Source organism: Microtus pennsylvanicus, chromosome 3 (genome assembly GCF_037038515.1).
Source record: "Microtus pennsylvanicus isolate mMicPen1 chromosome 3, mMicPen1.hap1, whole genome shotgun sequence".
In the NCBI taxonomy this organism is placed as follows: domain Eukaryota; kingdom Metazoa; phylum Chordata; class Mammalia; order Rodentia; family Cricetidae; genus Microtus; species Microtus pennsylvanicus.
In genome coordinates, this window is record NC_134581.1 from 104864267 (window position 1) to 104891773 (window position 27507).

At 41.3% G+C, this 27507-nt stretch overlaps 1 protein-coding gene across 3 annotated transcripts; it reads left to right on the forward strand.

Annotated features, from left to right (window-relative positions):
* Positions 1 to 157: 157 nt before the first annotated feature.
* On the forward strand, positions 158 to 27475 carry LOC142847289 (lysine-specific demethylase 4D-like). Of its 3 annotated transcripts, XM_075968005.1 has the most exons (3): positions 158 to 460; positions 23486 to 23809; positions 25077 to 27475. In XM_075968005.1, exon 3 carries the CDS (start codon positions 25368 to 25370, stop codon positions 26769 to 26771), a length of 1404 nt encoding a protein of 467 aa, XP_075824120.1. In that variant the 5' UTR covers positions 158 to 460; positions 23486 to 23809; positions 25077 to 25367; the 3' UTR covers positions 26772 to 27475. The 3 variants fall into 3 exon arrangements, 2 of the variants coding, with proteins under 2 accessions (XP_075824120.1, XP_075824121.1); XR_012910137.1 differs by lacking the exons at positions 23486 to 23809; positions 25077 to 27475 and adding an exon at positions 14976 to 15185 and having other exon boundaries at positions 177 to 460; XM_075968006.1 differs by lacking the exon at positions 23486 to 23809 and having other exon boundaries at positions 177 to 460; positions 25077 to 27239.
* Positions 27476 to 27507: the final 32 nt, after the last annotated feature.

Sequence of the window (27507 nt, forward strand, 5' to 3'; positions counted from 1 at the left end):
GCGTCGGAAGCTCGCACTCCACACCCGGAAGCAAATGTCGAGTGTTTTTAACCGTTTATCAAAGGCTGCGGCCCCGACCAATCTGCGGAGACCCTGGAGGAGGTTCGTGTGACGTCGTTGAGGGGCGGAGCCAAGGCGGCTCAGGGGGCGGGCGTTTGAAAGCTGCGCTTCGGAGCCGAACGTAGAAGTCCTGTTGTGTCTTTGAGAGCCAATAACTTAATCTCTCTCGCGTCTTTTCCTTCCCCGACCCCTTCCCAGACTCCTTCGCCGCGGTGCTGCGAGGACGGAAGGCGCCGGGGATTGGTCTGCGTCTCGCAAGCGTGAGAGCTGAGGAGAGCGCGCCAGCTGGCCCAACGGCTCCTGCCTCAGTAGACCCCGCAGCCTAGGGACTAGAGTTGTCACTTAAGTGGACATGAAGAACGCGCAAATAAGTACGGGGGCAGCCACGAGCTTTCCAAAGGTACCTCCCTGCGAAACCATTAGCCTTGGAGGCAGGCTTACAGTCGCACTGCTTGTTAAGATAAAGATGATAGATAGATAGATAGATAGATAGATAGATAGATAGATAGATAGATAGATAGATAGATAGATAGATAGATAGATAGGCAGGTAGGGGTTATAGTCTCATTGCTTGTTAAGATAAAGATGATAGGTAGGTAGGTAGATAGATAAATAGGCAGGGCTTATAGTCGCATTGTTTGTATAGATAGATAGATAGATGATAGATAGGTAGGGGCTATAGTCGCATTGCTTGTTAAGTATATATATATATATATACTTAACAAGTATATATATATATATATATATATATATATATATATATATATATATATATAGAGAGAGAGAGAGAGAGAGAGAGAGAGAGAGAGAGAGAGAGGCATTAATTGGTGTTCTGTAACGGGACATGCCATGAGCGTTGATGACAGTGAGCATTTAGAGAACAGTGGGCCTAACATCCAGGAGGAGCGTGGGATGGAATTAAGATGGCTTCCCAGCGTTGTCTTGGTGTCCCATCATTGAGATCTTGGGAGACGGTAGATGCTCAATAAATAAATTCGGATTCAGTTCTCCAGTTTGTCCCAAGTGGAAGGCTCTCCCAAAACTGGACATTTCGGTGCCCTCCAATCTTTCCTTTGGAACTTTTAAATAAAGAAATAGAATTGGACAAGACAGCCTCCCCCCTCCCCTGTGAAGCAGACGGTGAAAGGCTTCTTTTTTCTTAGAGAAGCCATATACCTCCCTCAGCCTCACACAGCCTAAGGACACTGCATCATATTAGCGGCTCAAACCCGAAGTCCAACATCCACTTCCTTGACTCTACATCCTGCCCACTTGTCATTCTTATCCAGTAGTGTGAAAATTATCCTGACGTTCATTTCCCTGTAGCCACACTCAATCAGGCCACTGTCATTTTCCTCTTGGATTGTAATTACCTCCAAGTGAACTTTCCTGTGGTTTTGCACAGAACGATCGTGTTTTGTGCACTTAGGATAAAACAGCCACTTGTCTTTACTTGATGCTGAGGCTGCTTTGAGCAGGTCTATCTCCTGCCTACCTTCCTGGCTTCAGACAGTCATGGGTATACCACGTTCTAGATACACTCAACTGGACATTTCTGTTTCTCAGAGCAAGGCAAGGTCCCAGTGTTTTGAGTTTTGAGGTAAGGTCTTGCTATGTAGGCCAGGCTGACTTTGAACCTAAATTCTATGTGTCCTGCACTGACTGTCCTGCCTCAGCCTCCTGAGTTCAGGTCTGCATCCTTGTGTTTGTTAAAATCTTGCACTGTGTTCTTCACCTCTGCCCCATGACAGCTGTAATGCCATTTTTCCAGGTCTTAGCTGACCGCTGCTTTCTCAGCAGGGTTTCCCTTGGCATGCATACTGTGCCCCCACTCCTCCCATGCATAAATTTATAGCACCCAGTTCTGTACTTCCGCAATACTGAACACCAGCAGGTTTCCTGTTTGTTTCATTACCTATACACCTTCATCTTTTTGGTCTGAGCCACAATATTGAGACCAACTATGCGACTCTTCTGGCTTCAACTCCAGTTCTGCCCACCCTAGCTGTGTACAGTTGGGCAAATTATTTTCCCTTTCATGCCCTTCATCCCTTGTCCGAAAGTAGGGGTCATTCTTTCTCTTGCTATGGTGATTACATAACTGTACAGTGCTTAGAACTATCTCAGCAAGCAGGCTGGCCAAATCAATATTGTCTGTTACCAATATTGTCTAACAGTATTAGAATCTAAATTTCAGAAAAGCAGGAACCCTGCTTATTCACTGGTGTCCTCAGCATATAGAACATGCGTGGTACATAATAGGTGCTGAGTGAGTACTGGCCGAATGAATAGATGGCATGCATGTTATAAACTAGAGGAATGAAATTTCAATGACAAGACGGTGACAGTTTTTATATTCCAGCTGCCTTTATCAACCTCTCAACAAGTCTATTTAAATTTTGATATTTTAATTAAGCATTTGATGATTCCATTATAGTTTAGCACAAGAAAAATTAGTTCACAAAATTAAAAGCATTTGATTTAAATAGTCTGGAAGTATTAGTAAGAAAGGTAAAACCAAAAAATATTAACTTATAAGTCCTGATACTATGAAAATGATAGCATAAAGCTTTTAAATTCAAGAGTGAAAGCACTTAGGAAAAAGAAATGAAGTTGGAAAGATGTCTGCATGAGCCAGGGTTCTCCAGAGAAACAGCGCTAACAGAGTGAACATAGATGAAAAGGGAGTTTGCTAGATTGACTTAGTGATGCAGTATAGGTATCCACACTGTGTAGCCGTACAGTCCACAAGGCTACATGCAGTCTCAAACAGTCCCACTCTGGTACTGAATGCCTGAAGCATTCCTTGAGAGCCACTGGTCTTCAGTCCACATTGGAAGACTGAAGAAGCTGAATTCTGATGTCACAAGCGATGGTAGCAACAGGGGAGCTTACGTGGACAACAGCCTAGAACAGGGAGATAACGGGACAACAGCCTAGAACAGGGAGATAACTGGACAGCAGCCTAGAACAGGGAGATAACTGGACAACAGCCTAGAACAGGGAGATAACTGGACAGCAGCCTAGAACAGGGAGATAACTGGACAGCAGCCTAGAACAGGGAGATAACTGGACAGCAGCCTAGAACAGGGAGATAACTGGACAACAGCCTAGAACAGGGAGATAACTGGATACCATGATGGAAGACAAGCAGGCAAAACCTAAGACTTTTCCTTTGGGCCTTCTTTTGTCTGACTACCACTAGAAGGTTCCATCCTACTTCAAATAATATGATCAAGAAAGTCCCTTAGAGGTGGCCCTGCCAGCTTATCTCACATCATAACTTACTAAGCTCTTTCTGTCTTTTCTAGTTTATAGCGTAGCCCAGATTAGCTTAGTAACCTCACGGCAGTTCTCTGCCTCAGCCTCCTCTGTGCTTTTATTTCAAATTGATTACCACAGAAAAGTAATCCCCCCCCCATTCTGCCTACAATCATCTTATCTCCTGCTTGCTCACTTTGTTCCTTGGCAATATTTTTCACATTCCCTTTTCTGTCTACATCCTCTTTCTTTAGAGTAGAAGATCCCATGAGTGTGCAGTTCATGTGTGTGTGTCTGAAGGTAGGAGGTTCATGTCGGTGTCTTCCTCTATTGCGCTTCACCTTTGCTTTTGAAATAGCCTCTCACTAACCTCACACTGTTGGATTGGTTAGATTGAGTAGCCAGAAGCCCTGGAGATCCTCCTGTCTTTGCCTTTCCATCCCTGGGCTGACAGGTGTTTTCTGCCACACCTAGCTTTTGTTGGGAATCAAAACTCAGGTCCTCATACTTGTACAACAAGCACTTTATCAACAGAACCATCTTCCAGGTCCTCTAACAGAAGATCTTTGAATTTGGAAAGATAGGATTCTCTCTAGAAAGATTACTTGCTTGACTTATCTAACAGGTTACTTTCTCGTGTGTCACTAGAGATGAGGTTATCCTCTCTAGTTCCTGGAACTCAGTCCTGTTCCCAAACCTTAGAGACACATGTCCCATCTCATGTCTTATAGATCACACCAGGTTTATATGCACCTTCATTTTTAATAGAACAAGGATAGTGCTTTAGTGTGCTAATATGTTCTATGCAATACTTGTGATTGCAAAATTAACTTTTCATGGAGGAGACAATATATGAATTCCAGCTTCAAAGGTTACAGAAAATGGTCTCCAAAGGGATAAAAGAAACCTCAGAAGGACATTTCAGAGTGTATAGTACCTGCTGTTTAGGAGCACAGTTTGATGAAGGCAGAACATTACATGGCTTTAGAATAAATTCAAAAATCACTTTGATCTTAAATTTAAGCTGGATATGGTGACCCATACCTGTGATCCCAGTGATCTGAGACTGAGTCAAGAACCCTGTCTAAACATATTTTTGTCATGAGCTAGGTCTGGATAACACATGTGTTTTAATTTCAGCACCTTGGAAGCAGAAGCTGAAGGATCTTGGAATTTGAGGTCAGTCTGGTCTACATAGTTAGTTGCAGGAGAGACAGGACTACATAAATAAATTATTAGGAGATGTGAATGAAGTCAGTAACTGAATGTCAGATTAGAAAGTAAGTTTTGTAAAGTCTTTAACATATACTTAGCTCCACTATGACTGATACACATAATGTAAAAAAGAAATACAAACAACTGAATAAAAACTGCAGAAGAGATTTCAGTCACTATAGAAAGTAAAGCTGGAGAGGTGGTTCTGGGGTTAAGAGCAGTTACTGCTCTTGTAGAGTACCCAAGTCCAGTTCTCAGCATCAGTGTCTGGCAGGGCACTCCAGCTCCAGGGCTTTCATCACCTTTTTCTGGCTTCAGTAGGCATACACACACACATACACGCGCATACTCACACATAGATGTACAAAATTAAAAACATAATAAGATCTTTTTTAAAAGAAACACAAAATACTTTTCAATGATAACATTACAATATTGTGTTCTCAGCAATTTATTAAAAAAAATATTTGAATGAGATTGAGAAGAAAAAGGACACACAGACAGTAGAGGGACATTGGCTTCCCAATACCCTCCCTGGAGAAGCCAAAATATTCCTACAGTGGGCTCCAAAGTTCCTTGCTTATGCCTTTCCAGCATGCATACCTTCTTGCTTAGTCACAGTTACTTCTGCTATAGAGCCTTTTCTTAGTGTCCATGAAGGGTCTTTCTCACTCAAGTGAGACCAGCCAGCTATGACATCCCAGTTAAGATGTCAGCTGTTCTTTTTTTCATCTAATGTCCTCCACTCTTGTCTCCCATAGTTTGCTCTTCTTTTCTTTTTACAGAGCATGTGTGTGGTTTTGTGTTGTTAAAATCACTGCTGCTCCATCTCCATGCAGAACATGTAGAATGTAAGTTCCATAAGGTTATGCTCAGTGGTCTAGACCAGCCATTTAAAACAAGGACTAACACTATCGTTTGCCCAGTGAGAGTTTTCCAAATGAAGTGAGTGAACAGATGAATGAATAAAGCTTACCAGAAAGAAATCCTGTCTGGTATAAAAGTTGTTTGTTTCATATGTGTCTGTCTTTTTGTGGCATATGTGACATGAACAATTGGACAGTCTACTAGTGCACTAATCCCTAGAAAAAGGCCACTTCTTGTCTGTTACCCAAGTCTTGATTTCAGGACTTACATGACGCAGAGAAAACAATTCCTTTCAGGAGATAGTCTCTTAATGTAAACTCATGTGATGGTCAGTCTCCTCTATATATACCATCAAAATTCTAGTTAGTCCCCCCAATCCAGTTATAATTGTTATCAAATGCCTCTCCATTTCGACTAGTTGAATCATTCCCCTACATCTAATAAACCCATCATCTATGAACCTGATAGCTCAAAAAAGGTGAAATTTTTTTGTAAGAAAGAAAATTCATGCACATGACCACCTCCTTATGTGTAAGCCAAGGATTAGGGTTTTGGTCTCCATGTTTGTTCAGCAAACAGTCTTACCGAATCAGCTCTCCAGCCTCCAAATATATTTACTAAATGCCCATGAATGAATTTCTAAGTGAAAGTCAATCTTGTCAGCTTTGAACTTATGTAGATTTAAATGTTTATATAAACAAATCTTTTTGTTTTTCTTTTGCCCTTCCACTTAATGTATGTGGTGTGTAGCTGTGTGGAATTTGACTGTAAAAATGTACTCTATAAATCTAACAGTTATGTTTCTGTTACAGTGATCTTTACAAATAAAAGTACTACAGCTATTGTTGCAAGTGTGCAGAGGAGTAGAGTGCATTTCCTATGAACCACATCCACAGGGGGAGAGCTCTCCTTGTGGAATCTCATCATGCCTGATACTGTACAGTATCTCAGTTTCATCGACCTGACATTGACATCTTGACCGTGTTTCCTTGATGTCTAATTCATGTTTATTATCTACTTTGACTTCTTTGTGAGGGATTCTTCTATTGAATTGTCTTTTCCTTACAGATTTCTGAGTTCTTAACACTTGAGGTAGTAACTGCTGCTTCTTAAACTGTACATATAACTTCAGACATCTCATTTGGAAATATTTGATACTGACTTTTATAGATGGAAATCTTCCATTTGGAGGAGTTCAATCAATCTTTTTTTTTTTTGGTAAGTGCATGCTATATTTTAGTTGAGAATGATTTTTCTTTGAAATCATATTGATACTCTTTGTGGATATCTTCTAAAGGCTTCATAGATCTTTCTTAGACAGCCAGGCATTCATTTTGTCTGTAATGTAATAGTGGTATCTTGACATCTAGTTGAACAATTCTTGTTACCTCTTCCTCTCTTCCAAGATCTCTTTGCCCTTTGTATATTCAGGGGCCAAATGTCAAGTTCTATACACTTGAGGTTTTAACTGGAATAACATTGCATTTGCAAATTTAAAAAGTGGTGTTTATAATGAGTCAGTCTTTAGATTTAGGCACGAAGTATATCTTCTCATTTCTTTAGATCATCTTTGTTTTCTAAAGCATGTCAGTATACTGCTTTTCTGTGTATATTCATATTACTGCTTCAGAAATCTCACAAGCTCTTGCTGGCTTTAGGTGTCATTAATATCTAATGTTATTGTCAATGATATCATTCTTAAATTTGGATCATTTGTAACTAGTATATGTAAATATAGTTGATTTTTGCATATATCTATTTGAAATTTAGAGAACTTGCCAAATTCTTCTATTAATTCAAGTGGTTTACTCTGAATATTTTTACACACATACCATCTGTCAATATGATAATGTGTTTCTTCTTTTTCAGTCTCTTTCCATTCTGCCTTCTCTTTTCCCTTGCCTTGTATTGGTTAGAACTTCCAGGACAATGTTGAATAAAGATTCTGATCTCAGGTGTCCCTGTTTTTTTCTTGATCTACAAGATAAGACTTTTACTACTTTTATGTGTAATTTTGCTGAAGGTTTGTAATGATATATTTTATGGGATTTTCTTAATATTTGAGATTGCTGAAAAATAATACATTAAAAATTATATATTACACCTGATTTTTTATTATGACATTTTATTATGACATTTTCATATTTGTATATAATGTATTTTGATCATATTCGTATCTCTTTTCCTCCTACTGATCCCACTTCCTCTTCCCAACTAATCCCTTTTCTACTTTTACATCTACTTATTTCCTTATTTTTGTGATTCAGTGAGTTTCCTTAGGGTTGCTTACAGGAGCACGGGCATCTTTCTGGTGGCTGTTCTTCCTCACCCTGGAAGTCATTAATTACCACAGATCTGCAGAAAAGGGTGGGGTCCTGTTAGTCCTTCCTTCTTCTCTGGCAGGATGTTGACAAACCCAGTCTTGTGTAGGTCAAGCACAGGCAACCAGAGCTTTTGAGTTCAAGAGTGCAGAGGCCATGTTTCTGCCTGAAGATTATTCTCCAACACTGCCCTTCCTTAGGCATTTCTGTTCTCCCTGCCACTTCCACCGTGTTCTCTGAACCTTAAGGGGGTGATAGAGGTGTCCCACTTAGGGCTGAGTGTTGAACAGACATTTATTTTCAGCACTTTGACTAGTCACGAGTCTCTGCAGTTACCGCTGGATGCTTCAGAAAGAAGCTCCTCTGCTGAAAGCCTGACGGCGACACTATAAATGTAAACACCATGTTTAGAATGGTGAGTTTTACTAAATACTTCTGCGTTTGAGATTTCTTTTTAATATGTTACTATGTGTTCAACAGATTTATTTTAGGTTTTACCTAATCATTTATTTATGGACTAAGCCATCTGGACCACAGTGCACATACATAGTCTTAGGGTCAGCGAGTTCATACTTTATTTAGGATTTTTGTGTCAGTGTTCAAAAGGAATATTAACTGTTTTCCTTTCTCCTAATGTCATCAGGATTTGTATCATAATACAAATTAGGAAGCATACTTTCTGTTCTCTGGAAAAATTTGCCCAAGATTGGAATTGCGTTTTTTAAATGGTTGGTAAAATTCCCCAGTAGAGCTATCTTGAGTTTGGAAGTTTCTTTCTAAGAGTTTGGCTGATACTTCAATTTTTTTGATGGTTATGAATATAGTTAATTTTCTCTTTTCTTGTGTCTGTTAATATTTTTCTAGCAATCTATCCCCTTAATTTGAAAAATGTATTAGTGTAAAATTGTCCATGCTCTTGTTTTATTTTGTTTCCTCTTTGTTTTACTTTCACGTCTCTTACAGCGCTGACCTCCATCTTAGTGATCTGTTTCTTTTACTTTTCTTCTTCATCATTCTCACTGGAGATTTTTTTTAAGTATATTAAAATTCTCAAAAGCTTGTGTTTATCTGTACTCTGTTAATTTATTGGTTTTGTATTTCATCAATTCCTGGTATTATTTTTAGTTCTTTTAAATTTTTTTTTGAAAATTTATTTCCAGATAGTTGCCTACGCAGTTCATATAATTTTCTAGCCTCCTGCCTTAACTATTTAAGATTTTCAAATGTTCTTGAATATTACTTGTTAACATACCACAGATTTGAAAGGTGGTATTTTTATTCTCATTTATGTAAAATGGATTTCCTCGTTTAACTTTTTAGTTCATTCTTTTTAAGGGTTAATTTAAAAATATTTTCAATTTTATGAATTTGGGAATTTCTAGTATTTTTGTCATTAACATCTGACACTTCATTATTTTGTACTTATAGAACATATTCTGAATATTTTTAATTTTTGCCACTTGTAAAAACTTGCAGCCATACTCTATTGTCATTTTTTAAAAGTATTTTTAGTACTTGAAAAATGTATTTTGCAGTTTGGGAAAATACAGTTCTGTGTTTCTGTTGCTTTTTAACTTGATATATCAGTAAGATTTGGCTTATACTGTCATTTCTGGGTCCCTTTATATTTAAAAGGGTCTTAGATTAGGCGATAAATTATGGGATACAATAGTATTAAAGTCTAAAGCAACTCTTACTACAATCTGCAATGAGTATAGAATTTTTAATAAGTCAGGCAACACTTAACATTTACTAAAGGATGTGTCTAGTTGTCAAGAATTTGGTTTGTGTCAAGTTCCAAGCAAAGGAGAATAATAACTATGAGCAATAAAAATACGGTAATATATTTATTTATTTATTTATTTTTATTTTTTTGTGTTTTTCGAGACAGGGTTTCTCTGTGGTTTTGGAGCCTGTCCTGGAACTAGCTCTTGTAGACCAGGCTGGTCTTGAACTCACAGAGATCCGCCTGCCTCTGCCTCCCAAGTGCTGGGATTAAAGGCGTGCGCCACCACCGCCCGGCTAAAATACGGTAATATATATGAAATATTCTAGACTCAGTGAACAATCAAAACAGAACTAATAAAAATATTTAAGAAGGAAAGTAAAATCAAGAAATAATGAGAAAAGTTTCTATTACACACACACACCAAATCCTAAGGCATCATAGAATGTAAGGAAACAGATATATTATCTTCATGCTTAAAATATGATTGCTCTATGTCAAGATTGTGTAATAGGCAAGAATGCTCAGTTAAAGAACATGAAGTCTGGCTGCAGTTTGTTTGGTTATTTTGGTGTAATGCTAGTTCACATGAATAGGAATTTACTCTGGAAAGAATGCTCAAGTGTAACTATGAATGGAGTCAAATTCTACAAAGGGGATGAGTATGGAGGGTGAGATAGTTGCAGGTCAACTATCAGTGTCAAGTGGTATAGAAGTTAAAACAGGGTAGTCACATAGGTATGTACAAATAAAGGAGTGGGTGGAAAATTTAGAAATGGTACCTATAAAAACAAAGCAAAAGAAAGTATTACAACCAAAAATGCAGATTTGTTCTCCCTAAACACAGTGTATTACTGTGGATGGGGGAAGGAGAAAGGAAAAGAAAGTGCCAGCACAAAAATGGACATGTAAACCAGTGGATCCAGGAAAGAAACAACAAAAACCTTTGACATAAATCCATACTGCTAAGCCCCCTGATTTTTTGACTAAAGTGCTGAACTAGTCATTGGAGAAAAGACAGTATCTTCAGCAAAGTGTTGGGAAAACTGGTTTCCACATGCAGAAGAGTGAAATAAACCCTTCTCTCGCATAATCCATAGAAATCAGCTGTAAGAGGATTTCAATGCAAAGACCCCGGACTCTAAGAAAACTAGAAAAAAATAAGTAATAATAGGTAATGAGTTTCTGAATAGGAAACAGTAGCTCAGGAAATAGAGGCAATTAGCAGCAAATGGGACTTGAGAAACTGAAAGGGTTCTCTACAGCAAAATTAGTGAACAGCATACAGAATGGGAGCAAATTTTTGCCAGAGCACACAACAGAAGTACTTGGTCGTCTGGGAAATGCAAATTAAAGCCACTCAGATTCCATCTTACCCCTGTCATGCTAGCTATCAAGAAAATGACAGATACTGGCGAGCATTTGGAGAAAGAGGGGCCTCATTCACCGTCGATGGGAGGACAAACTGATACAGTTACTTTGGAAATCAGCATGATTTTCCCTCAGAAACATAAAAATAGAGCTTCCACATGACAGCTAGTCCATCTGTAGACACCAAAAAGACGGAATATCCTACTAAAAAGATAATTGTTCATCTTGTTCATGGCTGCTAGAAAAAGGAATTGCTAGGAAAACAAATCAGTCTACATGTTCATCAATAGATGAATTAAGAATAAGAATGCAGGACATATGCACAATGGGATTTCAACCATAAAGAAAAATGGAGTTAAGTAATCAGCAGGAAAATGGTTAGAACTGAAAAATAATAAGTGTCCCGGGTTCAGAAAGGCAAACACTATATGTCCTCATTAGTGGATATTAGCTTCAGGTTTTTGATTTCTGTATATCTACATAGGAGCCGAAGAACAGAGACATCAGAAAACTAGAAAGAAGCCCATGAGAGAAGCAACAATTTCTTACAGCAGAAAAGTGCTCTTTAATGAAATCTCAGTCATTTATGCTATATTTTAAACCTCAAAGTTACAATTAATTGTATTAGCATCTGACCATGTAGAGAGAATTTCAGATTCTGGATTGTCTTCTATTGGCTATTGCTGTCCAAATTTACTTCCAGCTGTATTTTCTCTTCTGATTGTCATTGGTAAAAATAAATATATAAAAAGGTACATTTGTGGTCTCAAGAAGACAGACCTCTTAAACAAGACATAAAAGGGAGTAATTAATGGAAAAAAATTTAATTGCATTTATTTTTTTTCAAAATATGTGTGGCTTATAATTTAAATGGAGTTTGTGGCTTAGAAGTAAGGTGTTTGCTACTGGACAACTGAATTAAAAAATCTGTCATAATTCACAGAAATGAAACTTGGGAAATATTAGTAAGTCAACAATAATAAGGTGAATCAATCAAATTGTCAACAATCCAAGAAGCTGCCTAGCAAGTGCATCTGGAGGAAAGGAGAAAGCAAAATGACCTGTTCTGTTGGTGTGTTTTTAGGATGGCCACCAATAGACGACACTGATACAGGTGCCAAAACGCCCTTACAATCAGACTGCCAACAAAACTGTCAGGACAATTCAAGGAGAAAAACCAATAATCTTAAAAAAACAAAATGGTGCCAGAACAACTGGATATCCAAGTACAAAAGAATGAATTTGGATTCCTACACAAAAATCAATTTCAATTGAGACCATAGACTTTAAAAGATCAACCAAAACAACTAAACCTTAGTAGACAGTACAGCAGATGCTTCATAACCGCATACTGGGCAGTAATGAGTGCCTCAGACACAGCACCAACGGCAGGCCACAATACAGAACATTGGTAGATTGGACTTGATTAAATTGTCAGATTGTGCTGGTCATTGTAGCACATTCCTGTATTCCCAGCAGCTGGCAGACAGCCACATTGCCAGGCCCTGTCTCAAAACACCAACCCAAATGAAAATATCCAAACGTGTGCACTTCAAAAAACATCTCACAATAAATAAGACCTCTTTCAATTCAGGAATAAAATAAAGCAAAAGGTTTGAACAGATATTTCTCCAAAAGCATGCAGAATGGTCAGGAAGCTTTTGATAAGATCCTCAGTAGGCACTATTGAGTGACTGTTAAAACAGTTTTTAACAGTGAATGTTAAAACCAGGATGATCACTCCTGGAATTTCTCTGAAAGAGAAGACAGTAACTCTTGGAGAAGCTGTCTGCATAATTGACACCCTCATAATTGGTGGAAGAAAAAATACCGTTTCTGGAAAACAGTGTAACAACTTTTCAAAATGTTAAATAGAGCTGTTGATTGGTCCAACAATTTTAGGTATCAAGACAGAACTGTCTAAGAATGTTCATAACAGCATTGTTAATAGCCTCAGAGTGAGAACAACCCAGATTTATGTCAACCGTGAATGGATAACTATCTGTGCACTGCAAAATATTATTTGGTCATAAAAAGAAGCAAAATATTGGTATGTAATGTAACACAAATTCAAGAATTTGCTGTGTGGAAGAAGCCAGGCACAAAAGACCACATATTCTAGATTTTGCTTACATTAAGTATCAGGAGTAGGCAAATTGAGAAGAGTTGTTTTGTTGTGGGTGGGAATGGGCAATGACTGAAGATGGAAACACATACTTTTTGGGTGATAGACATGTCTTACAATTAATTTACAGGGGTTATTGTACAGCACTACATGTAAAAACACGTCAGCTGCCCAGCATTGAAGTGTATGTTTAAATGTGTAAATTCTGTCTCAGTAGAAAAAAACGCCTGAAGCAAATGCGAAAGGTGAAGTTATCAATTCTTACAAGCTGGATTGTAGGATTTTGTAATAGATTATCTGATTTCTATTTGTTTGTTTCAGAGAAGGCTCCACAGTGTAGCCCTGCCTGTCCTGGAACTCACCACTTAGCCTGAGTTACCCTCAATATCATGGTCCTCTTGCCTCTTTTGGAATGTTGAGATTATAACCTCAACTACTACGCGCACGCGTGTGTGTATCTCCATTAAAAAAATCTGTACATGATGGTGCACGCCTCTAAACCCAGCACTCAGGAGGCAGAGCCAGGTGGATCTCTGGGTTTGAAGCCAGCCTTGTGTACAGAGAAAATTCCAGGACAGCCAGGGCTACACAGAGAAATCCTGTCTCCAAAACAAAACAAGACAAACAAAAAGCCCCTCAGACACCACAAACTCCTGTGCTCCAGTTATGTGTAGCTGGGCATGATGGCACATGCTTTTATTCCCAACACTTGGGAGGCAGAAGCAGGTGGATCTTTTGAGTTTGAGACCAACCTCATCTACAGAGCAAGTTCCAGGACATCCAGAGAAACCCTGTCTTGAAAGAAAACAAAACAAAACAAAAACTCCAAACAAAAAACTCTTGGATAGCACAAATTCCTGGCCCCAGTTACTAATTTAAGAATGTTTAGCTAGGCATGGTGGTACACCTTTAACCCCAGTACTTGGGAGGCAGAGGTGTGTGGATCTCTGAGTTCTAGGTCAGCCAGGGCTATGTAAACAGACCCTGCCCTGTCTCAAAAAAAGTATAAATTTCAAGTCTTTTCATTAGACTCACCTTTAGATATCTCCAGTGTCCCCGTCTCTAAAGGAAATGACTAGGTTTTACTAGAGCACTCATAGCAAACACAGCAGTTACTTAGTTGGTGCCTGCTTCTTAAACTTGATACAGAGAAACCAGAGAAAAAATGCAGTGCAGAGAGCAAATGAAACCCAAAAGCAAACCAGTCTCTCCAAGAGAAGAGAAAGCCTGCAGCAATTATCTACAGTGAGCATTCACGAACTGGAAAATGATAGGAGATTGGCTAATAACAAAATAACAAGATGTTGAAAAGAGACAGGTAATAAAATTAGGGGCTCACTCATGAGGTGTGGGGTCCAAATGATGGCTTAGGCGAAGATGGAAAGGAGAAATGGAGTGGGAGAGAGCACATGAAAGAAATGACAAGGCTTTTGTTTCACAGCAAAGCAGAACATAATAATTACATAATTTGTGTAAGGCATGCCTAGAGCAATGACTGCTCAGACTCATCATGCATATCTTAACAAAACTGCAGAAAATGACCAGAACATTCTAAAAGTGAGCACAGGATTGGAACAGAATTTATAAAAGGATTACCGGTTGGTTTTGTATTTTGAGAAGTCAATAAGATGCCTTCAGAATTCTGAAAGAAAAGCAAGAGCATAGAGCAAAGATATTTTTACATATCCAAACTCTAGCAAACAGGAGTGTTATTTATAGCCACCCAATAACTTTAAAGTTCTTGTTTAATAGTTAAGAAACTTTTGACATGATCCCTGCCTTACTAGAGCTGAGTCTGGAATTCCATTCACAGCATCTATTGCCGCAAAGATGGTAGACATTGACTTAGCAAGACCTTCTAGATGCATTTTGCCACATATCTTTGTGATAGATGGGGTAAGATTGCAGAGGCAATGACGACATGAATTCTAGTGGAAAATGACTTTTGCTCAGCATCTTTGGTGCCTTTGGTAAGAGAAGAATTTATGAATACCCAGTACAGATTGTTGGGTATTCTTCCCGGATGCAGGTTTCAAACCCCTTCTGGAGATCCTTCATCTCTAATGAGTCTCTCAGGACGTGACTCCGTGGATGACCCCTGCTGAAGCAAGTGTGCACACAAGGAAGGAGCCTGAGGGATCTGTCATAGTGGAGTGGTAATCCCTGGATGCAGAGGATGGAAGTGTCAGCTTCAAGCAAACGTGGGCCTCCAGGAAGAGAGAAATTTGCTTCAGTAACCAGTTTTCTTTGTGCATTTTGATTTAAATTTCTAGAAATGAATCAGAATGAGTGTGTATAAAACAAAGAAAGGAGAAAATATTAAATTTTTATAAAAAAGCAGTAGTGACGTCATTGTTCAATGCACAAATCAGCTGTGGTTAATTTTATGTGCTGAAGATTCAGTACTATAACCCGAAAGTTTGATAGAGCTAAGAGGGGGAAGGAATAATCTATGTGAGTTGGGAAGATACATCACAAAGTAGATCTTAAAGCTTTTATTGTATGTGTTCATGATAACTAAAATCGAAAAGTTGAAAAGTACAAGAAAAGCAGAAGAAATAGCTAAACTACACAAGAAATTGGCTTCTGGGAACAGGAATGAAGGAGAGGGATAGGTATGGATGAGGGTTATCTCAGTTGGAGGCTGTAAAATTCACTGTAGTTTAAGGTAAAGGGAGATTGTGTTGTATAAGATTTGCAGACTCATTTGGGGAGTGTATCTAAAATTTATAATTCAAAGTAATTTCTTCATTGAGTGGTGTATCTTTGTAAGGAGGGATCTTTGTGGTTGGTACAACTGTTAGCACCTCAGTTCCCATGCCCCAGAAAGTAACTAACATGAAGTTAGTAATACCATGCCCAGCTTATCATAGGTTACACTGAAGTCATAATGTGACTCTTACACTCCTGAATTTAAAGGCCAGTTCCTTGTCTTCAGGATTTATGTCACGATATAACCTCTACTGATTCTTCCCGCTATGTATATGTCTTTTTTACCCATACTTCCTGTACATTCTTGACTTGAATGGCAGCAGAGAAAAGTGGCGTTCAGGGGCACAAGCATACAGGAAGAGCCAGCCACCTTTCCCCTTTCTTTTTCCTGGCAACTTATGAGGGATGGATCACCAAGGTTTATGGACAGAGACAGCCCCTGTGCCTTCAACAAACAAACACATCTCTAGAATTGATGTATTTTTTGCCTTCTGTGACCACTGGAGGTGAATGCTGCCTGCCAAGCAGACTGCCTTCTGGGAGCTCCCATTTCAGTGCTTAGTAGGCACCTGCTAAATAGTAACCATGGGTTATGGAGGACAGAACTTCACTCAGACCTTGGACTAGTAGAGAAATATTTCATGCAGCAAAGTCTTAGTTTGGCTTAGAATGCAGGACTTGAGACTTTGGGGAAGGGAGAAAGAAGTGAAGTGAGAGAGAAGGAGACCATGGAGTCAGGGATGATGGCCAGGAGTATTTGACATGAACCAGTGACTCAGACAGAGACGCATACATCAGTGCATCTGGGTTGGGGAGCCATGAAGACAGGAATTTAAGTGCCATCATTTTTTTTTATTATACCAAACCACCTCGAAGTGACAATAACAGGATTTGTATTTTGACAAACTTACAAAGGAACTAAAACATAAAACAGATAAGATAGCCGATAGTGACAACATGTGGACATTTAGAAATACATGCTGATTTGTAAAATCCTACGGAAGAGTCCTCACCTCAATCATCAGGAGAGTCAAGCAACACAGCCCTCTTTACAGGACCTGAGGGCATTACTATGCCATTGTAGAAGGCACCTCTAGAAATGAGACTTTTTCTCTGCGATCTAGGACATTGTCAGTCAGAGCAGAAGGCTACAGCTTATGTTCTACGCAGGCGAAAAGCTAGTTTCTGAACTGGAGTATGCAAAGTTAGGGGAATTTCTACAAGTCAGATAATGGAAGATGCTAGACCTGTTGCCTCCAGGAGAGAAGCTGGGAGACCCTTCATTGCTGAATATGGCCAGCCTAGAGGAAACAAGCAGGCAAGAACTGTTGGGAATGAGCCCACGTGCCCCCAAGTTTGCAGGCAGCTTTCCTGCCCTGGAACTAACCAAGGACTGCGAGGTGTTTGAGGACGACTTTTTTTTTTTCATAATACTTTTTTTAAAAAAAATCTTATTTTACGTACCAATCCCAGTCCCCTCTCCCTCCAGTCCTCCTGCTTCACCCACATTCCCCCCACCCCACCCCCATCCACTCTTCAGAGAGAATGAGGCCTCCCACATTCTCAACAATGTCTGTCACATCACTTGAGGCAGGACCAAGGCCCTCCTCCCTATATCTAGACTGAGCAAGGTAGCCTTCCATAGGAAATAGGCACCAAAGAGCCAGATTATGCACAAGGGATAAATATTGGTTCCATTGCTAGTGGCCCCACAAACTACCCATGCCACATAACTGCCACCCACATTCAGAGGGGTCAGCTGTTTCTATGGGTATCCCCATCATGGTTTTGGCCCCTTTGCTCTTATCGCTCCTCCCTCTGTAACTGGACTCCAGGAATTTGGCCAGTGCTTAGCTATGAATCTCTCTGTCTGCTTCCATCTGCATCTGCTTGTTGAATGTTCTATAATGATAAGGTAGTTATCAATCTGATTGCAGGGAAAGGGCAGTTAAGGTGCCTTCTCCACTATTGCTTAGATTCTCAGCTGGGTCATCCTTGTGGTTTCCTGGGAGTTTTCCTAGTGCCTGGTTTCTCGCTAACCCCACCATGGTTCTCTTTCAAGGTATTGCTTCCTTTGCTCTCCCTCTCTGTCCTTTTCCCAACTTGATCTTCTAAAATCTAAATGTTCTCCTCCCACTGCCCTTCACCTCTCCCCACCTTCTACCCCCTTTCTCTCCCCCATACTGTCAATTTACTAAGGAGATCTTGTTTACTTTTCCTTGCAGTGGGGAAGCCATGTAGTCTCCCTTAGGGTTCTCTTTGTTACCTAACTTCTCTGGGGTTGTGAACTATAGGCTGGTTATTACTTGTTTTATGTCTAATATCCACTTATGAGTGAGTACATACCATGTTTTTCATTCTGTGTCTGGGTTACCTCACTCAGGATGCTTTTTTTCTAGTTCCACCCATTTGCCTGCAAGTTTCAAGATGTCATTGTTTTTTTTTATTGCTGAGTTTTTTTTATTGCTCCATTGTACCAACGTACCACATTTTCTTTATCCATTCTTTGGTTGAGGGGCATCTAGGTTGTTTCTAGGTTCCAGCTATTATGAATAATGCTGCTATGAACATAGTTGAGCAAATGTCTTTGTGGTATGGATCTGTATCCTTTGTGTGAATGCTTAAGAGTGGTATTGCTGGGTCTTGAGGTAGATTAACTCCAGTTTTTTGAGAAACTGCCATACTGATTTCCTAAGTGGCTGTAAAAGTTTGCACTCCCACCAGCAATGGAGGAGTGTTCCCCTTACTCTGCATCCTCTCCAGCATACGCTATCATTAGTGTTTTTGATCTTAGCCATTCTGACTGGTGTAAGATGGTATCTCAAAGTCATTTTGACTTGCATTTCCCTGATGGCTAAGGATGTTGAGCAGTTTCTTAAGTGCCTTTCGGCCATTAGAGATTCCTCTGTTGAGAATTCTCTTTTTAGAACTGTACCCCATTTTAAAAATTGGATTATTTGCTATCTGGATATCTAGTTTCTTGAGTTCTTTGTATATTTTGGAGATCAGCCTTGATAACGATTTAAATATGCATGTAAGAAACCAAAACCAAGATACAAGCACCCTCTTCAAAGAGACTGTATCAAGGAGCAAAACTCTAAAAACCATTGATATTTTAGCCTTTTTAAGAGATAAACGTGTCTGCAAAGCAAGATCAATATGAAAATGGAATTCACAGAAGCAATAAAAACCAAAACGACAGGAATGACCTACTGCAAATCAAAAGTTCAACAAATGAAAACTATAAGAAGATAAGAAAAAAATCTCAGAAGATGCAGTATACCAATTAAAGAAAACTAGAGAACTGGGAGAAATAAAAAGACATCTCAGGGCTCAGCCCACAGGCACTCCTGCATCAGTTAGCAGATATCCCAGGGCTCAGCCCACAGGCATTTCTGCGTCAGTTAGCTTTTCCTCCCAGAGGAGGAAAGCAGGCCAAGTCATCAGAGAAGAAACTGGAAAACTTCATTAAGATAACCTGTGTTGTCGGGCTAGTCAAGTTTAAGGACATTGGGAGAGAATCTCCTCTGGAGCAAAGGGGAGAGCCAGACTAAATGAAACCACTACAGCAGCACAGATAGCTCTTCCATAAAGAACACAGAGTCAGCTATACCAGGACCCACAAAACAGTCTTAAGGATTAAGCCCCAGGATAGAATTAGTATCACATTAAAAGAAAAAAATTAAGGCAATGCTTCCATGTGTTTACATGGGGCAGTATATACAATATAAAATATTAAATATACACTCATTATTTTAACTTCATTGGAATTAAAGAAATATAAGAAATATGCCAAATAGGCAGAACTGTTAATACATCTAACAAAGGCCGTAAAGTGAGCATGTTTAAGTTATATGTAAAATGTTCATATAAATAGGTTTGCTAGCACCACTGTTAGCAAAAAATGGACAAAAGAATGAGGTAATAAGATGAGATCCAAAGGTCAACATTAGTGAAAAGTTTTTATCTCCAGGGTGATCCAAGAAACATAAATTATAACTTGTTACATTTCACCAAGTAGTGAAAGACTTAAAAAATAAATTTGCAAAAAAATTGCAACATTGGGGAATAATCATTTCTTACAGAAAAGCTTTGGCACTATGTGCTAAAAATCTTAAAAATAATGCTACAAGGATGTCATTTCATTGACAAATATGTGCTCTGGGGAGCTTCAATATTTTACTGGATGTGCTGTTTCAGGTACTTGGAACTGAGGTTAATATTTGCATGTGATTGGTAATAATTGTGGATTGTGAATAAATAACTGTCCAGTGAGAGAAGAGATGAGTCATTCATTTCTACATAACGTTTTCAGCTATGGAATAAGTAAACGGTCAAGAAAGGTGATGCTGTCTAAAGAAACGGTGGCTAATATCTGAGGCATAGTACCAGCAATCCAGTTAAAGCAATAGATGTGGGACAAGTAAAGAACATGAAAGACAAAGGTTTTCCTCCTACAATCTGTGCTATGACTGTAGCAGAACAGGTTATCAATACTTCATTTACTATCTTCTCTCCTTTAAAACACCCATCCACCCACCCCCACCACAATGTAGGCACCATTGTTTTTTACTTAAGTTTATTCAGTGTGGAGGGTTCCAGGGAAGATTGCCATAGTGTGCACGTGTGGTGACTAGGGGACAACTTTGGGCTCTCCCCTTCACCAGGTGGGTCCTGGAGATGGAGCACAGGTCTGTGCAGCAGGTGCCTTGCCCTCTGAGCAATCTGGCTGACTGAAGGCATTGTTTCAAAAAATGTGGAGCAATGACTTTTTAATTTCCAGAAATCCTAAAGTTAAGATGTCAATTATGTTTTTAAGACGGATGAGATCAAATACTTTCCTTCAGGTGTCAGAACCATCCAGTCTCTTTGGGGAAGACTGTAACCATGACGGCATGGACCAGATAGTCTGCTGTGACAGGTGTTCTTTACTGGTCCTGTGGGCTCTACTTCAGAGAAGCCAGAGGCCAGGTTCACTGTAAAGGGGACCATTTTAGATTTGGTACTGAAGGATTGCTGTAACTATCGTTGGCAGATTCTAGGCAATTCTTTCGTGAGCATAGACTAAACTTGCAAAAGCAGATTATTGCCTTGGGATATACAGAATTTTAAGACTATATACAGGGACACATTGCCTTACTCTTTCTAGAACCCTTATAAATGTAGTTTAGAAAACTCTACAAGCCTAGCTTAAAGCATATTCAATTCAAAATTCAGTTAGATATTGGTACTCGTGTTACTACCAAGCATTTTAATTATATTTTAGAGAAAAGATCCTCAGTGTGGTATTTAAGTCTCCTTTCAAATTACCTCACCTTTTCAGACCATGTTTTCAGACTAATGAAATATTTGCCTATAAATTTAAAACTGATTGTGTGTATATGTATGCATATATATAAAAGTAATTTATAAAATCTTTGAATTGTGTGTGTGTGTGTTTGTGTGTTTATGTGTGTGTGTGTGTGTGTGTGCGCGTGCATGTATGTCTGTTGAATGCCTGGGTGTGCACATGTGAGCGCACACATATGAGTGTGCACTTGTTCTTAGGTGCCTCTGTGGAAGGTCAGAAGTTCATCTCAGCTGTCTCTCCATCTTGTTTTTTGAGAGAGTCTCTCACTGACCCAGAGTTGGTTGTTTAGATTAGACTAGCCCTCCCACCACCTGCGTGTCTCTGCCCCTCCTCAGCTCTAGGGTTGTAGACAAAGCACCATGTCTGACTTGTGCATGGGTACAGAGGATCAAGACTCTGTTTGCACAGCAAGGACTTTACCCATGGAACAATCTCTAGTCACATAGATGACTTTTAAGATGAAAACTTTGGAGTAAGATGGGAGATTGTCACATGATGCATGGAGTATGGGTAGTAGGTGGGAGATTGTCACATGATGCATGCCTGGAGTATGGGTAGTAGGTGGGAGATTGTCACATGATGCCTGGAGTATGGGTAGTAGGTGGGAGATTGTCACATGATGTATGGAGTATGGGTAGTAGGTGGGAGATTGTCACATGATGCCTGGAGTATGGGTAGTAGGTGGGAGATTGTCACATGATGTATGGAGTATGGGTAGTAGGTGGGAGATTGTCACATGATGCCTGGAGTATGGGTAGTAGGTGGGAGATTGTCACATGATGCCTGGAGTATGGGTAGTAGATGGGAGATTGTCACATGATGCATGCATGGAGATGGGTAGTAGGTGGGAGATTGTCACATGATGCCTGGAGTATGGGTAGTAGGTGGGAGACTGTCACATGATGTCTGCATGGAGTGTGGGTAGTAAATGGGAGACTGTCACATGATGTCTGCATGGAGTATGGGTAGTAGGTGGGAGACTGTCACATGATGTCTGCATGGAGTGTTGGTAGTAGTTAACCATCAAGGCTGGTTGAACTGACTTGGGGAGTGCTGTCAGCAGGAGAGCAAAGTAGGAGGCATCCCGAGCTTCCTTGTGGGGAGGGTAAGAGCACAAAAAAATCTTCTTTAGGGTGAAGCTGGTCTCGGTCTCACAGTAGACTCTGTTGATGCCTTTGACATCTGGAAAATGAGGTGAAATAGTCAGTGGTGACAGCACAGCCGTGTTACCTTTGGTGTAAATGAAGACAGCCAGAATGAGTCTCAGGGAAGTGACTCACCTGTCCTGTGCAGTTGACTCTCAGGGCCTCAGTGGAAGGAGGAGAAGCAAGGCGAGAGTGTGACTAGTAAGGGGCCTGTGGCAATGAGTTACACAGAAGGGACAGACAGACCAGCGCCAACCAATGCCAACAGCACAGCAGGAAGAAAGTTGAGAAGAATGAGAGTTGAGCTTTGAGAAAAGATTGCTCTTTTGTGGTGCGTGGTGGTTGAGTGTGTGTGTGGAGAGGGGTCAGAGGAGAGAAAGAAAATCCGAGGAGCAAAAGGAAATCCAGAAAAGAGGGATAGTGCCCGGAGGTCAAGGACTAGGAGAAAGGAGAGGTAGTCCACAAAACGCCCACGTGAATAAGGTGTAGCCCCTAGAGCGCCATCTGGTGGGGGAGGCCAAACTCTTGCATGCAAACTTTGAAGTTTTGACACATTGTAATATGGAGAAAGGTGAAAGGGAAATGACATTACCCATGAAAGAGGCTGATGACTCGTACCTTAATAAAGAAGATGGTGATAGTGTTTGCTTAACTGATTGAAGTCCTGAGATGAGCGGGAGTTAGTGAGGTAAGGAGTTGAGGTGCAGAGACCAGCTCAGGAAAGGAGTAGCCGCTTCTGGGAGGATAGCAGGAGAGACAGGCTGCAACCAAGAGGAAGGAGCAGGATGCTGTGGGCCAAGGGGCCTCGTTTAATTCTATCTCTAATAAAAGTGTTCCAAGGGCCTACAATAAATTCCTAAGATCCGCGGGAAATATGACACACGGTGACGCTCCTAGTATACTGGGTGGAAGACAACAGGACGGGAAGGAACTTGAAACTGAGGATACGAGCTAATGGGTTTCTTAGCATCTCCACATCACAGTCTTCAGAAAGCGGGAATGCTGGCAGGGCCAGCTCCACGGAGCAGCTATGAGCTGGAAGGATATAAAACTTTTACAACAGCCGTCACAGCCGATTTAGGTCAAGGTGATAATTCCTAAAGAGAGCTGCAGGAGAGGAGAAGAGTATTCCGTTGAGAAAGAAGGAAGATGGGGTTAGGAAGGGGTAGAAGAGAAGAGTGAAGAAGCGTTTGGGGGGTGAGAGTGGGAGAGGAAAGAAACAGTAACAACACAAAGTAAAAACTAGGGGAGACCTCAAGACAGATACAAAACAATGTGGTTAGTTTAGAAACCATTTTCAGAATCTCATGCTCTGCACCTCTCCTTTCCCAGGACTGTGGCAGAAATGCTTGACCTGATGGGGAATAGCCCGAGAATGAGATAGCGTCTCCTTCTCCTGGACTGCCTCCGTGTTTCACTTTCTTCTTATATAGAAGAGATGAAGTGATCTATCATGTGCTTCGACTTCCATCTGGACACCAACACTCTCTGACCCTCTCTCTGCTATACAACCACGGAGAAACTCTGGCCTGACTGAGCTCCACCACTTGCTTTTCTCAGACATTTGGACAGCTCTTACTCGTAGCTCTGCATCCTGCATTGGTCTGTGGAAAACCAGGTGTACAAAACATCTTCGTGACCATCAAACCAAACAATGTTAGTTAAGGAAACTCATAACCCGTATTTACTTTTTTCTTTTCTTTCCCTTTTTCTTTTCTTTTCTTTTTTTCTTTCTTTTTTTCAAGGCAGGGTTTCTCTGTAGCTTTGGAGCCTGTCCTGGGACTAGTTCTTGTAGACCAAGCTGGTTTTGAACTCACAGAGCTCCACCTGCCTCTGCTTCCCGAGTGCTGGGATGAAAGACGTGCACCACCACTGTCCAGCTTACCTTTTTCTTAACAAGCTCTTCAAATTCTAATTCCCTAGATTTTCATTTTAATTGTTTGATTCATTTTAATCACTCTTTTCCTTCTAATCCAATTATCCCCGTTTCCTTCGCTTTAGTGTTTATTTCCTGAACCATTTTAGTGAGTGGAGAGACATTTGTAAGACCTCCAAGCTGAGGGCCTGGAAAGATGGCTCAGCAGTTAAGAGCATTGCCTGTTCTTCCAAAGGTCCTGAGTTCAATTCCCGGCAACCACATGGTGGCTCACAATCATCTGTAATGAAATCTGGTGGCCTCTTCTGGCCTGCATACATGCAGACAGAATATTGTATACATAATAAGTAAATAAATAAATATTTTTTTAAAAAAAGATCTCCAAGCTGGAGAACTGGTCACAATGAGCTAGCTATTCTGGTAGGCGGTAGGCAGCATGTGGGGTCAGAGCAGATTGGCATTTGCAGATCCCACCTTAGGCTCTCACCCGCAACCATCTCGATTTCTCACTCTGAGGACTATGCACACTGACTTTGAACATAAATTTCTTTGTTTCATCCCAATCTTACATAGATGGATCATGTAATAGGCATCCTTTTCGATTAGAAAATCCTGAAATCAGCTTTAGAACATTGGTTCCATATAAAGCACTCATCTTCCCGCTTGGTGACTTCTGTTGTACAGACTTCTAACAGGGTCCTCTCCAAAGTCAGTGGGAGTTTGCTGTTTGCAGAGCGTGCTCATCAGAAACAGTATTACCAGCACTCACTGTCTAGGCATGAGCATTTTCTGCAACTGTATGATTGGATCATACATAGCACACACCCATGTTCAGTTCTAGAAACACTGTCACAGAGATGTCTAGACTGACTGCATCATTTCCCTGGGTGAGGACGAGAATCGCCCACGATCTGCTTCCCAGCCACACCTTCATCAGCACTGTACTGGCAGAGCGCAAAGGGCCAGCTTCTGAATGGCTGGGAAATTGAGTGCTTCCTTTCAGTTTCCCGGGGCCTTTACTAAACATCTCAAACTTTATTCTTGCAGAGTTTGTTTTACTCACTTCCCCGAGGACAACATTCTGCTGCACCAGCAATCCCGTAGACAACAAGAGGAACACAGCAGAGGTTGCGACCCCTCAGAGGCTGGAGTGAGCAGACGCCTGCCTGGAGCGCTGGCTCTTAGTGTGTCAGCACGCCTAAGGCAGGCTGCTCCTGGCACATTCTCAGAAGCCAAGTGGAGTTTTGCTGCAGCATACCCACAGTAATTCATTGTTTAAAAGAATCTTGCCCCCTCAATCCTGTGTGTATATTAGAGTTTGGTGTTCAAATTGAAGCTATGAAGTCTAAGTCCAGTTGTGCTCAGAATCCGAGCTGCAGCATAATGATATTTCGTCCCAGCAAAGAAGAGTTTAATGATTTTGACAAATACATCGCTTACATGGAATCCCAGGGGGCACACCGAGCTGGACTGGCCAAGGTCATCCCACCCAAAGAATGGAGAGCCCGGCAGTCCTATGAGGACATCAGTGACATGGTAATAGGCACTCCCCTGCAGCAAGTGGTGTCTGGCCGCGCAGGTGTGTTCACTCAATATCACAAGAAGAAGAAAGCCATGACAGTGGGGCAGTACCGTGACCTGGCCAACAGCAAAAAATACCGGACCCCGCCACATGTGAATTTTGAAGATCTGGAGAGAAAATACTGGAAGAATCGCCTCTATGAGTCACCAATTTACGGTGCAGATGTCAGCGGCTCCCTGTTTGATGGGAAAACTCAAAACTGGAACGTGGGACACCTGGGAACAATTCAGGACCTGTTAGAACAAGAATGCGGCATTGTGATCGAGGGCGTCAACACGCCCTACCTGTACTTTGGCATGTGGAAGACCACCTTCGCGTGGCATACGGAGGACATGGACCTGTACAGCATCAACTACCTGCACTTTGGGCAGCCCAAGACGTGGTACGCGGTGCCCCCCGAGCATGGCCGGCGCCTGGAGCACCTGGCCAGACAGCTGTTCCCGGGCAGCTCCCAGGGCTGCCAGGCCTTCATGAGGCACAAGGTGGCACTCATCTCCCCCACTGTGCTCAAGGAGAATGGCATCCCGTTTGGACGCATGACGCAGGAGGCTGGGGAGTTCATGGTCACCTTTCCCTATGGATATCACGCTGGCTTCAATCACGGCTTCAACTGCGCAGAGGCCATCAATTTCGCCACCCCGAGGTGGATCGACTATGGGAAGGTGGCAACTCAGTGCAGCTGTGGGGAGGCCAGGGTGAGCTTCTCCATGGATGTCTTTGTGCGGATCCTGCAGCCTGAGCGATATGAGCTGTGGAAACGTGGCCAAGATCAGGCAGTTGTGGACCATACAGAGACTGGTTCTGCCAGTCAGGAGCTCACCACCAGGCGGGTGACCAAAGCACCAAGAAAACCTCAGGGACAGAGGTGCCTCCAGCTTCACCAGGTCTCACACTCTCTTCTGCCTAGAGCCACTGGCAGTAAGATTGCTTGCATCTACAGGCAACCGTCAGATGCCGCAGTTGGTGAGGTCCAGAAGCCTGATCGAGCCCCTGTCCCACCACCTACCCTGGGTCCATCTTCTTCTCGTCACTACAAGTCAACCGGAAGATGTGGTCTTGGTCGACGCCATTGTGAACTAGGAGTGCAGGAGTCCACCAATGAGGCTCCAGTCAAGAGGCGCCAGCCAGCAGGCAGAGCAGATACAGAGCTTCTGACATAGTCTAAGAACTGAGTTTTGATAGCCTGACCTGTACCTGTGAGGTCAGCCACACTGCATCCTGTGACAGCTTCTGAAGGTGCATTGATCTCTGACCCCTAAACGGATGTCCTGCCTTACAGCTTACTGCCCCGCTCTCAGGAAGCTGTCTAAGACCAACGCCTCAGAGTTCTGATAGAGTTGGTAGGACAGTGGCCACACTGGAAAGAGCTGCTTGTGCACCTTCCTCTTTCCAGAACGTGGCAAGCCTCTGGATACTGGTAACTCCCTGGCTTCCAGTGATGTTTCATTGGCCAGTCATTTCCTGTTTCTGAGAGCTAAGTGCAGCTCAGGCTGCTCAACACTGACCTCCCGTCCTCTGGGCCAAGTGTAGAGGAAGCTGAAAATTCAAGTTTCTCTCCCTCTCTTCCATTTCTTGAAAATGTCATTTTACCACTACATTAGTAGTCTCTCTCTCTCTCTCTCTCTCTCTCTCTCTCTCTCTCTCTCTCCCTCCCTCCCTCTCTCTCTCTCTCTCTCTCTCTCTCTCTCCCTCCCTCTCTCTCTCTCTCTCTCTCACACACACACACACACACACACATACATACACACGTGTGCGCGCACACACACCTGCCATTTGAGAGTCACAGATGACGTCTCAAAGTTGGTGTATAAAGAATGTATCTTACCCAGTATTCACAAATAAAGGCAAAGCAGCCAAATTGTTGAAATTAGACTTGATTTTTAACATTGTAGTTTC

Bases quoted from the DNA above. Each gene is read 5' to 3' on its own strand.
- LOC142847289 (XM_075968005.1), top strand. From the start codon at position 25,368: ATGAAGTCTAAGTCCAGTTGTGCTCAGAATCCGAGCTGCAGCATAATG.